Source organism: Lepidochelys kempii, chromosome 10 (genome assembly GCF_965140265.1).
Source record: "Lepidochelys kempii isolate rLepKem1 chromosome 10, rLepKem1.hap2, whole genome shotgun sequence".
NCBI lineage: Eukaryota > Metazoa > Chordata > Testudines > Cheloniidae > Lepidochelys > Lepidochelys kempii.
The window spans coordinates 7,146,624-7,161,573 of NC_133265.1; the positions used below are offsets into that span (position 1 = coordinate 7,146,624).

At 38.8% G+C, this 14,950-nt stretch overlaps 1 protein-coding gene across 1 annotated transcript in view; it reads right to left on the reverse strand.

The window, feature by feature from the left end:
* Positions 1 to 14,950, reverse strand: part of PRPSAP2 (phosphoribosyl pyrophosphate synthetase associated protein 2) — a 33,722-nt gene that overhangs the window by 10,047 nt on the left and 8,725 nt on the right. The window contains exons 2-8 of the mRNA XM_073361794.1: positions 13,553 to 13,672; positions 12,764 to 12,915; positions 11,179 to 11,231; positions 10,480 to 10,546; positions 9,312 to 9,484; positions 8,123 to 8,238; positions 3,900 to 3,955 (exon numbers count right to left, since the gene is read on the reverse strand). Coding sequence (XP_073217895.1) covers positions 3,900 to 3,955; positions 8,123 to 8,238; positions 9,312 to 9,484; positions 10,480 to 10,546; positions 11,179 to 11,231; positions 12,764 to 12,882 — 584 coding nt within the window. The 5' untranslated portion in view covers positions 12,883 to 12,915; positions 13,553 to 13,672. The remainder of the gene's footprint in view (positions 1 to 3,899; positions 3,956 to 8,122; positions 8,239 to 9,311; positions 9,485 to 10,479; positions 10,547 to 11,178; positions 11,232 to 12,763; positions 12,916 to 13,552; positions 13,673 to 14,950) is intronic.

Genomic DNA, 14,950 nt, shown 5'->3' on the forward strand with positions numbered 1-14,950 from the left:
CTTCTAATCACTGGGTTTAGAAAAGCTTGATAGTCCTGACAGCATTTGCACTGGTCTTGCCAAAGTGTTTCAAGCCTTTGCAAGTAATAGAACAAGTGTTAATCATTAAGTTCAGATTACCATCTTGCTTCTTCCATTTTTCAGCTGCAACATGAATTAAAAATCAACTGTTAAAATCATATAAGATTATTGTCTTACACTCTTCTACTTCACTTCTGGCATGAATTTAAAGGTGCCACAGCGCTATGACCCAATGTTGCTAGAAATTAAAGCTGTATACCATTTGAAAACTAGGGATCTCAAGTGAGCTTTTCCAACTGTATACATCCCTCATTTCTAGTCCTGCGGAAGCCTGAGATCTTGGGCCTTAAAACTGACACTGGTCTCTCAGACTAGCAGGGTTTTTGACAGTGGTCCACAACTGACTGCAGCAGATTCAAGACCTCAGATTAATTTGCATTCCCTGGGTAAAAACTTTTTCAAATGGGAATAAATACCCAATTTAAAATTAAGTATACGAACATAAGAGGTGGACTAAACCGCACAGAATAACCTAGACAGTCTGGTTTGCAACTGTGGATATCCTACAGGAATAACAAAACTCAAGTAATCAGCTATTTAACCTATTGCCGGATCACTGGTTGCAAGTCAAAACCAGTGTTTTAGTAAACTTCCAAAATGAAAAAAATCCCTTACCATACACCATTTCTTCAATTGCAATCTTGAATTACGTAAAGGGTCAATATCAAGGAGTTTAGGGTACAAATTTAGATGTGTTAAAAATAAAGTTTTCAATTAAATTTTAAAATATCAGTGAACTGTTTGATTGCACAGGGGAAGAAAAGAAGGGAAATATAATTTTTCCTGCAGTATTAGCATCTCAAATGCTGAGTGGAGAAGGATAGCAAGTGAAAAACTAGAACTGACAAGTCCAGTTTCATCGTACAAGCCAAGTGAAGTGCAATAAATAAGGAAAGAGCATCACTGGCAAGCTAGGTTGGATTTAAGAGTCTTTCACTTACAATCTTTGGAGTTAATAAGGATTTTTTTAAAGAAATATTTAAATACAGCATATGATTTTTATTCCAACCACCTGCTTTTTTAATTAAAAATTCCAATTCAACAAACAAGAGTTTTACAAAGTCTAACTGGCAAAATCAGGACACCACACTAAACTGAATAAAGCTCAGGCTGTATGCAAAATGACTTTTACCTGACTTGTGCAATGAGACCAGAAACTGAACAAACATTCTGAATGAAAAGAGACTAAGCCATCTCCTGTCAAAGATAGGCATTCAAAAGAAAAACTGTTTGAAGCTGACATTTGTCTTCCTTGGTTATTTTTTGTCAAGAATTTATCTCCCCTGCCCAAACAATTAATTTTCTTACAGAACACTTCAGCTCTCTCAGATTTACAAATGACTACTTAAGAAACAGTTGTAGGAACCAACATTTTGACTAACAGTTGCCTTCAATATTTTCTAGGCCATACTAATTAGGCCAAATTTTCAGCCACAGATGCACATACAGAAACAGGAGTACATGCAACCCCTCATATTTTCCTGTGCAAATCTGTGAATTGTGGATTTAGGTTCTCTATTTGCGTGCACAACTAACTGACATGCATGAGCAAATGCAAGGACTTATATTTGCATTTTGGAAGGTATGTATAAATATGTCCCAATAATATATCTAGGGAACGGGGGAAGAGGATGCAGACACCCACGCAGGAACTAGTTGCCTCAAGAGAAACAAAAAGGCAGACCTCCCACCTTTCCTCAGCACCAGACACTGGAGCCAGCCAGTTCAAGAGAAAATAGGCATCATGTATCTCCTTAAGGAGTATAGCTGATATACTCTACACCTGCATGCCCAAAAGCTCTGAAAGACCTTGTGCTTCCTTGATGCACAATGGCTACAGGAGCAACCATAACAGAAAGGCAGCTCTGCCCAGCCTCCAACACAAACCTGTGACTAACAGGCATGATTAAGCCACATGAAACAGTAAGGGATCACTTTACTCATCACCAAAATGCAAGCAGTTCTGGAATGGAAGGCCAAAGACTAGACTGTCTTCAGGACAGAAAAATAATCTTTTATCCAATTGCACTGTTATAGCTTCACAGATTTAGATGCATACTTACAATTCAGATAATTAAGACATCAAATTGATGCCAGAAACAGAATTAATATTTCACTGTGCTCATGGGCCTTTATGTATGATTCACTACAGGCAATAAGGAGGTATTCCCAGAACAATAAAGACACTCTAACATTCAATAAAAAAGATCCTGCTAATATTATTGTCAACAAGAGTATGCAGCTAAGAGCTTATATGAAAAACAGTAAAATTCAGAAGTTGAATTACAAGACAGGGATGCAACTGGGGGCCAGAATGATTATTTATAAACAACTTCTATTTTAAAAAAATAAAGTGCACCCGCTTATATAGCATCAGTCACATGGAAGTCAGATTAAAGAGGTATTGAATACAAGTAGTGGAATATTTAGTTCATATGAAGAATACTGTTAGATAAAAAACATGAAAGAGTTTTTCCTAGTACTCTGCTACCAGTTAGAAACTGTTCTGATTTATTACAAAACAAACCTTTCCTACTAACAAAGTCATACTACCCGATATAAAAGTCTTGGTAACACTTCCATAAGTAATCAGTTGTGACTGCAAAAAAGCCACCCTTAATTCTTAAACTATCATCCAACTCCTTATCAGCTTCTTAAAGGAGTGAAATTCCATCAGAGAGCAGAGGGATAGATAGCCATAAATAAACAAAACCAGAAATCAAGGATGATTACTTAACAAGCATGTTAACATGATAAAATACTAATCTCAGTGAGAAGAGAAAGCTTGCCCTGGACCCTGCACACTTCAGCCAGACTAGAGAATAAACTCTCTATATTTAGGATTTGGCCAGTCACTTTCTAAATCATGATCACATTAAGCAACCATTTTGGACCAAAGTTGTCATATTTGCCTTGCCATTGTTCTTCGTCCATAGTTGAAATTTTAAACAATGGATATTTAAATATAAATACATATTTAAATGTAATAAATATTCCTAACATATTTTTAGAATGCTAAACACTCTTTGTTCTTCCATTGTTGGATTCACTTTTTCATGCTTTAAATTTTTAAAAGACCCTCTAAAACAGCAATGAAGTTATAATAAAACTGGAAGAAGCTGAAGACCATATCTTAAATATTACAACAAAGGTACTGAGATAATTTCATGAACATTCAACTGACTGCTTGCAATATTTAAAAAAAGAAGAAGAAAACAGAATGTCTGAGAAACAGCACTGTGCGTTAGGTAGTGGATCAGTTATTTTTGTCCATACTTTAGTAATCAGAAAAATATTTCATTCTACAGATTTGGCAGAAGATGGAGAAGCGATGTTTTTAGCCTGCCAACCTTGACAGTGTTCCTTTATTTATACTACTATGCTTCTATTTATCCCCCTCACGTTGACTTCAAGTCCCACATTAGGACAGAGATTCAGATGTAATAAACATATAGAAACAGTTTCTATATATTCATACATACACATACAGCTCCACACATACACACACATTGGTAAAATTTCAAATATTTTAAATAAAGCTTCACTGAAAATGAGTCATTAAGGCAACAATGATTTTCCAAGTAGTCTATGCCCACATGGATCCAATGTTAACTGCACAGTGCTGTAAATTATTAGTATCGGCAATACTGACTACTGAAACAATATGGAAAGTTTCATGTATAAATAAATTGGTTATCTGAGTCCTTCATTTTGAGTCTCTCATTTCATATGCCAGTGCCCTGAATTTAATGCTAAAATCAGGAACTGCGTTAGTTACATATTCCTTGCTCCAATCAAAGAGAGTAGATCTTACTCACCTCTTTGCAGATGCAGGCGATTTGGCCACAATCACAGCATTCCTGTAATCTGGGATCTGTAGCAAACAACAGAGATCAACTATGTCATATCTTTTATGGAAATTTAAGCTCATTAAATGCCACATATAATTTTAAGAATTTTAAAAAATATCTGAAGTATCAAATACTTCAAGTTTAAGCAAATAACACTAGCTTTGAATGCCTAGATTTTACAACCTTAAAAATGTTCTTTTAATGTTGTTTTCTGTGTGTAATTTCCTACATTTTTAAAAACAAACTGAAAAAAACCTCAAATTCCATCCTGTGGCATCATACTGACACCCATATGGATCATCAGCAGGGGTGCGCAGACCACTACCACTTGATCAAACAAAATAACTGATAGCAGTAGTAGGTTGTCATCATAGTGGACCGGCACTAAAGGGGGATGGGAATCTTAACGAGAGGGTTTCACAGTTATTTGCTGACAACAGAGGAATGGTGAGACTCAGGAATCTATTTCAGGTTCTGGAGGGGAGCGTGATCTAGTGGGCACAAATTCTTCCGTTCACTTCTCCCAAGCATGACTACTCTAACTTGCCCCAGTCTGGTCTCTTCCCACCCTTGGCTTCTCATGCGAGTTCCACTCTCCACACTTAGCCAGTTCCAGTTCCGCCCATTTGCGATCTCTTTCTTCCCCCTCTCCCCATATCCCTGTTCTCCATCCCCACGGGCTCCCTCCTCAGGCTCCTTGTCCAATCTCAGTGTTCTTACCCCCACCCATGGCTCCTTGTTCCAGTATCTTTCCCCAGCCAGTCCTGGTTCCTCCCCCAGTCATTGAGAGCACAGAGGCTCCCTGCCCCACAGTTCAGGTGCCCAGACACCTTTGCAAGGAAAGTCCTCCTCAGCCCCAAGCTAGAACATGTGGATGGGTGGGAAGCGTAGACATGGTATATCTTGACTTTAGTAAAGCTTTTGATACCGTCTCGCACGACCTTCTCGTAAATAAACTACAGAAATGCAACCTAGATCGAACTACTATAAGGTGGGCACAAAACTGGTTGGAAAACCATTCCCAGAGAGTAGTTATCAGTGGTTCACAGTCATGCTGGAAGGACACGATGAGTGGGGTCTCACAGGGATCAGTTCTGGGTCCGGTTCTGTTCAATATCTTCATCAATTATTTAGATAATGGCATAGAGAGTACCCTTATAAAGTTTGTGGATGATAATAAGCTGGGAGGGGTTGCCAGTGCTTTGGAGGACAGGAGTAAAATTCAAAATGATCTGGACAAACTAGAGAAATGGTCTGAAGTCAATAAGATGAAATTCAATAAGGACTCCACTGCAAAGTACTCCACGTAAGAATGAACAATCAGCTGCACTCATACAAAATGACTGTCTAGAAAGGAGTACTGCAGAAAGGGATCTGGAGTTCATAGTGGATCACAAGTACCTGCCGGTACGTCCCTCAGCCCGCGCCGCTTCCCACAGCCCCCACTGGCCTGCAGCGGCAAACCAAGCCAGTGGGAGCCGCGATCAGCTGAACCTGTGGATGAGGCAGGTAAACAAACTGGCCCGGCCCGCCAGGGGCTTTCCCTGAACAAGCAGCGTTCCAAATTTGGGAAACACTGGTCTAGATAATACTTAGTCCTGCCATGAGTGCAAGGGACTGGACTAGATGATCTCTCAAGGTGCCTTCCAGTCCTATGATTCTGTGCCCAGTGCAAGCAGAATTTTTGTGGAATTTAGCGGCTAAAATCCAAGAAGCCTCTACTAAATATATTTAAATTGATTTTTCAAAGGCTTACATTACAACTTGGCCAAATTTGGGTGGATTTTCATGGCACAGCAAAAGGCACATCCCTGACACCAAGGCCATCCCTTGCCACATGTCAAATTCCTGCTCCAAAGCATGGGGTGCTAGATAAAAGGTATCAAGGTTTTAATATGGGCAAAACAATGTATTCTTCCCTAGCCTTGTTTCTGAAACAATGATCCATTTTGGCTAAAAACTTCCAAATTATTCAGCTTGAGGCAGACACCCAGCATTGAAAATGTTAACCCAAACAGTTAAGTTTGGCAAAGTTCTAAGCAACAGAAGGCAGGGTCTGACAACGGGAAGCGTCAGGCAACATTAAAATAAATGAGACTACTAGCCCTGCTTATAATACAAGAAATATGACCGGGAAAAAAAAGTGCTGAAGTTTCCCTTTCCCCCCCATGTAATTGTGCTCCTTTAAAGACCATGTAAAATTAGATAGGCCATATGAAAGAGGCATACAGTGCAAGATACGGACAAGGTAGGGCATGCCATTTAACATATTGAAGGCTTTATTTCTGTTCAAACAGGATTGTCTCACTTTTAACTGCCAAATCTCCAAACATGATTTCCATTACTCAGTTCATGCAAAAGCAAAGTCAACAACCTGGAACTGTTCAACAATGCCCTTCAAAACTTAAAATATGGGCACTGGCAACTCCTAGCAGCAGAGAATTATGATAAGTCACTAACATCTAATGTGCACACTGTACAGTGTGTGAAGGTGATATGAAGTGTTCTCTAAATAAGCATGCTCAGACATATACACAAACATGAAGCCCATGAAGGCTTTATGCCACATAGTATCCAACTAATGGGTATCTTGGGGTGAAGAAAATCCAATTTCATCTTCGATTCTCAAAGGATCTGGGTGGGAAATTATCATGGAATGGGCACCAGCAGCTCTCAACCTTTACAATTTGGTTTAATGACAAGTTTCAGAGTAGCAGTCGTGTTAGTCTGTATTCGTAAAAAGAAAAGGAGTACTTGTGGCACCTTAGAGACTAACAAATTTATTTGTGCATAAGCTTTTGTGAGCTACATGCATCCGATGAAGTGAGCTGTAGCTCATGAAAGCTTATGCTCAAATAAATTTGTTAGTCTCTAAGGTGCCACAAGTACTCCTTTTCAATTTGGTTTAAGTTCTTTGTAAATAATCTCCATTCTTTGCAAGTTGAACTTATTTCACACTAGTCAATACATCCTATTAAAGATACCAACAAACATTTAGCATGCTGTAGTATTCAAAATACATGACATCCAGAGCATATTTGGTAAATATGAAATGCAGATGATGTATTAAGTTATTCCTGATCAGCGTTACATGGCAATTTTATGAAGAGATACACATATAACATAGGCCTCTGGATTGGCTAGAAGGCACTAAGTTTGCCCAAATCCTGGGAAACTAAGTATGTAAGGTCCTTTTAGTTAGCTTACTTTCCTGTAAGTCATTCTGTGAAGCAGAGAAAAGATTAAGGAAGTGAAATAAGAAAAACCCCTTCTAAATATCCACCTGCCAAAGGAGTTTGCCAGCTTCCAAAAATCTGCAGATGAGTTTTATACTATTGCCATCTTAGCTAGAGAGAATTTTCTAATGCAAACATATATAACCAGCTAACCATTGGCTGAGAAAAAATCACTGCCATAAATTTGCCAACTTCCCCACACCAGTTTAAAATAACGTCATAACAAAAGTGCATCATGGAGTTTTTAGTACAGACGAAAGCTATACCTATATAAAACAATCCCCTAGGTTGAAGAGTGCCCTCCATTTGACAGGTAGCCATGTGTCCGTTTTAGGGTGGGAAGCATTCATGTTCTTCCAAAGCACTGGGCATTAACCAATGACAGAAGCATGATGTTACAATAAATATTTTTTACTAAAACAGCATTTGACATCCACAAGTCTCTTGGCACTTTATAAAAGAGAGCAATATCATTTTACAGGTGGAGAAACTGGGGTACAGAAGTTCAGGTTCCCAAGATCCCACACTCTTAAGTAGGTAGCAGATCAAGGTCTCTTGACTACAGGTCATCTGTTCTCACCATTAGACAATGCTGCCTAGGTGACCTCGAGTCTGATCTATTATAATTTTATTAAAATGTCCTCAATTAACATTTGCACAATGCTCTGTACATTTACACTTTCACAATTAAAGATCCCTACTCCCAACTTTTTATTTTGGTGTCTATAGAGTGGGAAGAATGTTGATGACAAGAGTAGGAAAAAACAAAAAACCTACCATTTTAAAACTCTCAAAAAAATGAGATTCCTCCTCTCTTCAACAGACTTTTTAAAAAATTACTAAATTTCACTTGATAGTATCTTTACTGATGTTCTAAACCCAACAAACGTAGGGATAACCTGAAATACAACATTGAAATGAAAACTCTCATACACAGTAGTAGGCCTTGCTCACCTCTTCTTGAATGTACTGAAGCAAGAATGGAGACGCTCTCAAATTATCAACTGGAATATTAAAGAACCCCTGTATTTCCTTCTGATGTAAATCCATTGTAATAAGGTGAGTTAGACCTTTGAAAAGAGAGTAACATTTAAAAGCCACTGTATGAAAAACAAGCAGGACAAACCTAAATATTGTCTGTAGATACCAAATTTACTCCTCCTGTAGTTTTCACTAAAGGCTGTTTAGAACATGAATATTCTGTTGCACTAGAACAAAATAATATTATGGTTTTTATTGCAGTATACATCGGAAATAAATTTCCCATTAAGATTATGGGGTATCAAATAAATAGGAGTACTTTGCATTTCTATGGTACCTTTTACCAAAGTCCTCAGAGCAATTTACAAAAATTAACTAAAATTCTCAACACCCCCATACCAGAGATAAGTGCCACCTTCTTTCCACATTTCAAGAAATTAAGGCAGAGACTCAGTCATTTGCCTACAGTCACACAGTAAGATTGTGACAGAGCTAAGATTACAACTCAGAACTCCTGACTCCCAATCTCAAATTCTAATTACTCCCACACTTCTTCCCACGAAATGAGAATCAATATTTAATTAAACCTACAAGACCAGACTGCACAATTACACAGCATATCTATGAAGTGTTCATTATAACCATCCACGTGCTCCCAGGACAGGTGCCATGGGAAAAAGCAGGCAGGTGATTGCCCTGGAGGAACCAGGGGAGTTTATTCCATTCTCAGATGCCACCTTAAAAGTAGGTGTAAGTGGGATCACCCAACAGAGAGGCAAGAGAGAAATTGACAGAAATACAACTACCCAAGAGAGTTAGGAAGGGAGAGAAGGGACCCAGCAGCAGTATCACAGGAAAGGAACCCCACCTTCCAGGATAGTAGGAATTCCAGCAGATTTATCTCACCAACTCAGCTTGGCATGGACTCTGCAATGGATGTTACAAAGACGTGCTCGTTTTTAATGCAGCGTTTCACTCACCACTTTGTATTGCTTTTACATTGGATTTTCCTCTCTAGGGTTTAAAATTTCCTCTTGCTAAAAATCTTTACAGCTATTTCTTATTGAAGTTCCCAGTTTAATGCACACAGCTGTCTAGAAGTTAAATATGACATCAGAAGCCCACCATACCCTGATTATTTCACAACATCCTACATTCTTACCAGCTTTGCACATCATCGAAGCCAGTAATTTAGAGACAATGGAGCCCCTTTTCCTCATCTTGCACTGCTTGCTGTATGGGAAGTAGGGAATCACTCCAATAATGCTTTTGGCACAGGAGGTTTTACAAGCATACACCATGATCAGGAGTTCCATGATCGTAGTATTCACATCCCTGGAATGAGAAGTTTCTAGTTCTGTATCCACGCATAAATATCCTTTAGCTGAATTCAGTGTGATACCTACATCTGCTTCAAGGGACTTGAAGAAAAACTGGCAATTGAAATATCCCTATAAGAAATCCAAATATGCACCCTAGGGAGGCCACTGCACTTGACATACTATTTTAATTTCTCACTAGGACTATACTTCATAATTTCTTCTCCCATTGCCTGTTCAACAACCTCATTGTTTAGAAAGACATTTTCAGGACCATATCAGCACAACATGTTGCTGCAATAAGGCCTACATTGTAATTTGTCTCCCACATCTTTGCACCACAAGATAAAAACTGAATGAATATATTTTCACTACGGACAGGACTAACAGTTTTAGATTCCCACAATACATTCTCCTATTATTTTGGCCAAAAATAGGCCTTGGCCAACACTAGGCTTTAAATATTTAGCAACTAACATCCTATCTCCTGTCTCTAAACAAAAAGATTTAGTGGTATATATTAACATGGAAGGACTGATCAGGCAAATCAGCCCCATCATTTCTGCTGCTGTCAGAAACTAGAAGTATGCCTTTGAATTGTAGAGCTCTGTATGTTCTTGAGAACATACAATTATTATGTTGCTTAATGAGTCACATGAGCCATTTGCTTTGAAGAGAGCGCTCCCACTTTAAAAGCATTAAGTGGTGCTGCACTCAGGGTAGTCGATCACAACAAGATTTTAAAGAGAACAAAGTAAGGAACAGAGTGTACATTGCAAAAGAATGCAGAAACCCATAGAGCAAAATCCAGATTCATCTGAATATAAACAAAGTAAATGGTCAGATTATAAGTCCCACATACACACCTTTTAAATCACAGAGACCAACTGGCCCATCTGTGAATCTCTCATATGTACAAAAAAAGAAAACCTAAGACAAAAGAATTCTTAAAGATAAACCATGTCAGAAACTACTCTAGTTTCTTTAGAATATGTGTTAGTTGTTACTCACTTTGAAACTGTTTGGATGATAAAGACATCTTTTCCTCTCACAGACTCTTGAATCTGCACCCTTGTTTCTGCCAAGAAGAGAAACATACAAAGATTTAAGAAACATACAACAGGACTTCATGGAATTACTCCACGAGGTCGTCATACACTATAGACAAATCTAAAAAATAAATAATTTCTCCATCTTCAAACTGAAAGAGAATAGCCATATTGAAGACAATATTCATGGTCAAATTTACAGACTTGTGTGCATTAGGTGCACAACTCCCACTAATGATAACATGAGTCATGTGGTAAGTTCCCACATGAGGACTTGAAAATGTATCCTTTTGTATCTAAGGAAGGTGATGGTGGTGGCTACATACATGAACCCTCTGACCAATAATATTGCATGACAATACCAGCATTTAATGAGGATGAAGGAACAATATAAAAAAACTAATTGGAGAGAGATAACATACAAGAGTGTGTGTGAGAGAGAGATGTATGCTAGTGATCACATACATAAACAGGTGGTCTGGAAGAGTGACAGTCCTCAGAAGGCAGCAAGACAAGAGGTGAAAGTTCACGTGTATGAGAGAACACAAACGTTAGAAAGTGCTGCTTCGCTTTTCTGTAAATAAATTCTAAGGAGGGTTAGGTAATATACTGTCTCCCACAGAGGCAGAACAAGAGGTTTATTTAACCATTAAATGCTCACCTCTGTTTGGCTCCTGATAAACCTGAACTTTGCCCATCTCTACCCCCAACCGTCTGAAGAAAGAGAAAAGCAAGAATCAGTACATTACACCCAAGGGAATGGAGACCAGAATAAAGAAGAAGCCCAACCCAATGTTCATAACACTGTACAAATCTATACTTCATAAATCACAGGACAAATGTTTTACTATGAGATTTCTCACAACTCTACATTTTACAAGAGTTACATTACTGGTCGATCTAAGCCTGTCCACAAATAAAAACAATGTTAAAAAAAAATGAACAAGAACATTAAAATAATTCCAAATTATGAAATTATGCAACAAGTTTCTCATCATCATCTACATGGTGTCACAGATGTGCATGAGGCTTTACAAGACTGAGTTTAAATAGGTCCTTTCCCAGGGAAATTTCCAATCAAGACTGGATGAGAAATGAAATGAGGGCAAGAGCAGACAAAGCTATAGTTAATAAGCTTTTGAAGGTTAAACTATGGTTTAATATGTCTGTATTAGCATAGAAAAGCCAATTACTAAAAAGGAACCAATTGCATGAATGATGCACAAATATCCCCACATCCAAACACTGTGTAACCTCAGCCCTCCCTCAGCACCCTTCTTGTCTGTTCTTCCTAGGTCACGTCTAATTTAGACTGTAGGGAAGTGACCTGCCACGTCTGATATTTCTAAAAGCATCTTGCACGCCTATGGTCATGAAGTATGATCTAGATTTATTCAAGACATAATAGCTCTACCAAAGCTATTAGCGCACTTTATACTAAAAATCCTCAATATCTAAATAAATTTGTACTGAGCAGAAAAGACAAGCCTTGATAACTAACAAAGCCACAGTACATATGGAATGAGAAAACAAAGGATTTTTCTAACATAAAGGATTATTTATCACTATCCAAATAAAAACCTTTGTAAGTTATGTCTCCTAAACAATATTAATGTGGCCTTTCACAGTTTGCAAATGAACAGGCCAAGCATAAATGTTTTCTTTGTTATTTGGTGAATAAATTACATAGTGAATAAATTACACCGTATCTTTTCAAAATTCAGCTACTGTAAAGGTTTTAGGTGAGGTACTGACACTGACTACCTACCGCTGGAAATTGTGTTTTCTAATTTGCATGTCCCACAGTAATGAAAAAAGGCTTGTCAGGGTCCATACTACCCTACATGTAGTTGTTAAATGCTATGGATGCCAGGACAAGGTGATTCAACAACAAACCTCTCCCAGCTTGCTATACTGAGCGTCACGATTAACGCCTTTATTACATGTAATACAGTCTGCCCTGGGGCACAGTTCCCTAATTAGTTCTTTAAAATGATAGCTTAAAACAGACATCTATAATATTTATTTTCAGAGATGCAAGTTTAGTTGATTAGGAACAAAGATTTATTGTACTGACTGTGTACCTTGTAGGTAACTTTATTTTTCCAAACAATGGAGCAGTTTTACTAAGTAACTTTACAAAATATTCTTATCTGCTGAAGACTGATCTCTACTCCCAACCCACCTGGACCAATGTCCTACACTGCTGTGATGGCAGCACAGACTAACCACTGGATATTACTTACTCAGCAATTCTCCTTGATAGTTCCGTGCATGATGAATTGGAATTAGCTGAAAACAGCACCAGCCCACCCTTTGTTATATTCATGATGGCTCCTATTTCAGTTGATGCCACACAAAACATCAAAACCTACTTTGTTTTTCCACTTCTAAAATACTGCAAAAAAATAAAAGACATATTAAGCATTACAATATTTACTTTAGAAACAAGTTTCCTTTGGATATGGGCTGCAGACTAATTCATCCTCCTGGATCCTCATACAGAATTGTTTAGTAAAAACATAAAGTAAGAACAATACTACAGAGATGAAATCCTTACAACACTCCTTTGTGCTACATAAGCATTACTCTTTTTAAAGATCTGGGCACCCAGCAACAAACCACAAGGAGTGTGAGTGGAGCCAGTCTTCTCTACCTCGTCTTGTCCTCAGCACTCATGGTAGCATCTAGCAGAAAGGCACCAAGAATGGTTTCTTCAAACTCCCGTCAGATCATATCACAAATTCTACAAAATTTTTAATCATCTTCCTCAGTTTACAGCTGACAGGGCAGATCGTTAGCCTACCATTTTTATCTGCTTGTCTAATTAACTTTCTGCCATTGTCATTCACCAGCTGGGAGAAAAAACAAAAATTAAGTGATTTTTCCAAGATTACACCATCAAATTGATGATAGGACTGTTATTAGAATGGAGTTCCCAGTTCTGTGCTAAATCCACTACAACAGCCTCTATATGTATATACTACACATGCACTGTATATGTTTGCTTATTTTGCAATAAATTATAAACTTACAAATAAGGGTTGAACTTAAGGAAGAGTCCAATAAAGTTGGCAGATGTAACTAATGCCCTCTTGTACAATGCATCCACTTGGTCACGTAGCTGCTGTCATTCTTCGACGCTAGAATTGCTCCTATGGAAACACCACAGAGAAAACAAACATCAAGAGACAATTTAGACACTTTTATTCAATAAAGGCATACACACACACACAAAATCAATGAATCACATCAGGGTTTCTCCATACTCTTTATTCCAGTTTGTAATATCACATTTTCATGCCACAAGGTAATAGAACACTTAAGTGACAGCATCATGCTGAACAGCAGCCACCATTGTAGACATAAAATAAGTACCATCTTAATTAACAAAGTGCTAAAAACTCAGCAACTTGCTTTTTTAATATATAAATACTCCAATACTTTCAACTTACTCAAAGAACTGAACATATCAATACCAGCAGCATAACTCAAACAAAGGACAGGTTTCAGAGTGGTAGCCGTGTTAGTCCGTATCAGCAAAAACAACGAGGCCTCGTGGCACCTTTGGGTATATCTACATTACGAAATTAGGCCGATTTTACAGAAGTCAATTTTTAGAAATCTATTTTCTACAGTCGATTGTGTATGTCCCCACTAAGTGCATTAAGTCGGCCGAGTGCGTCCTCAATACTGTGGCTAGCATCGACTTACGGAGCGGTGCACTGTGGGAAGCTATCCCACAGTTCCCGCAGTCTCTGCTGCCCATTGGAATTCTGGGTTAAGCTCCCAACGCCCGATGGGGCAAAAACACTGTTAAGGGTGGTTTTGGGTACATGTCATCAGTCGCCCCTCCCTTCCTCCCGCCCTTGTTTTGCGCCTTTTTTCCTGGGTTACCCATGCAGACACCATACCATGGCAAGCATGGAGCCCGCTCAGTTCACCATTACCGTTGTGAGCACTGTAAACACCTCGCGCGTTATCCTGGATTATGTGCAGAACCGGGCTAAGAGCAACCAGCACAAGGACGATTGTGATGAGGACATGGACACAGACGTTCCTGAAAGCACAGGCTGTGGAAATTGGGACATCATGCCAGCAGTGGGGCTGGTTGATACAGTGGAAAGCCGATTCTGGGCCCGGCAAACAAGCACAGACTGGTGAGACCGCATAGTGTTGCGGGTATGGATGATTCACAGTGGCTGCGAAACTTTTGCATACATAAGGACACTTTCTTTGAACTTTGTGAGTTGCTTTCCCCCACCCCAAAGTGCAGGAATACCAAGATGAGAGCTGCCCTGACAGCTGAGAAGCGAGGGGCGATAGCCCTGTGGAAGCTTGCAAGGCCTGACTGCTACCAGTCAGTCGGGAATCAATTTGGAGTGGGCAAGTCTACTGTGGGGACTGCTGTGATCCAAGTAGCCAATGCAATC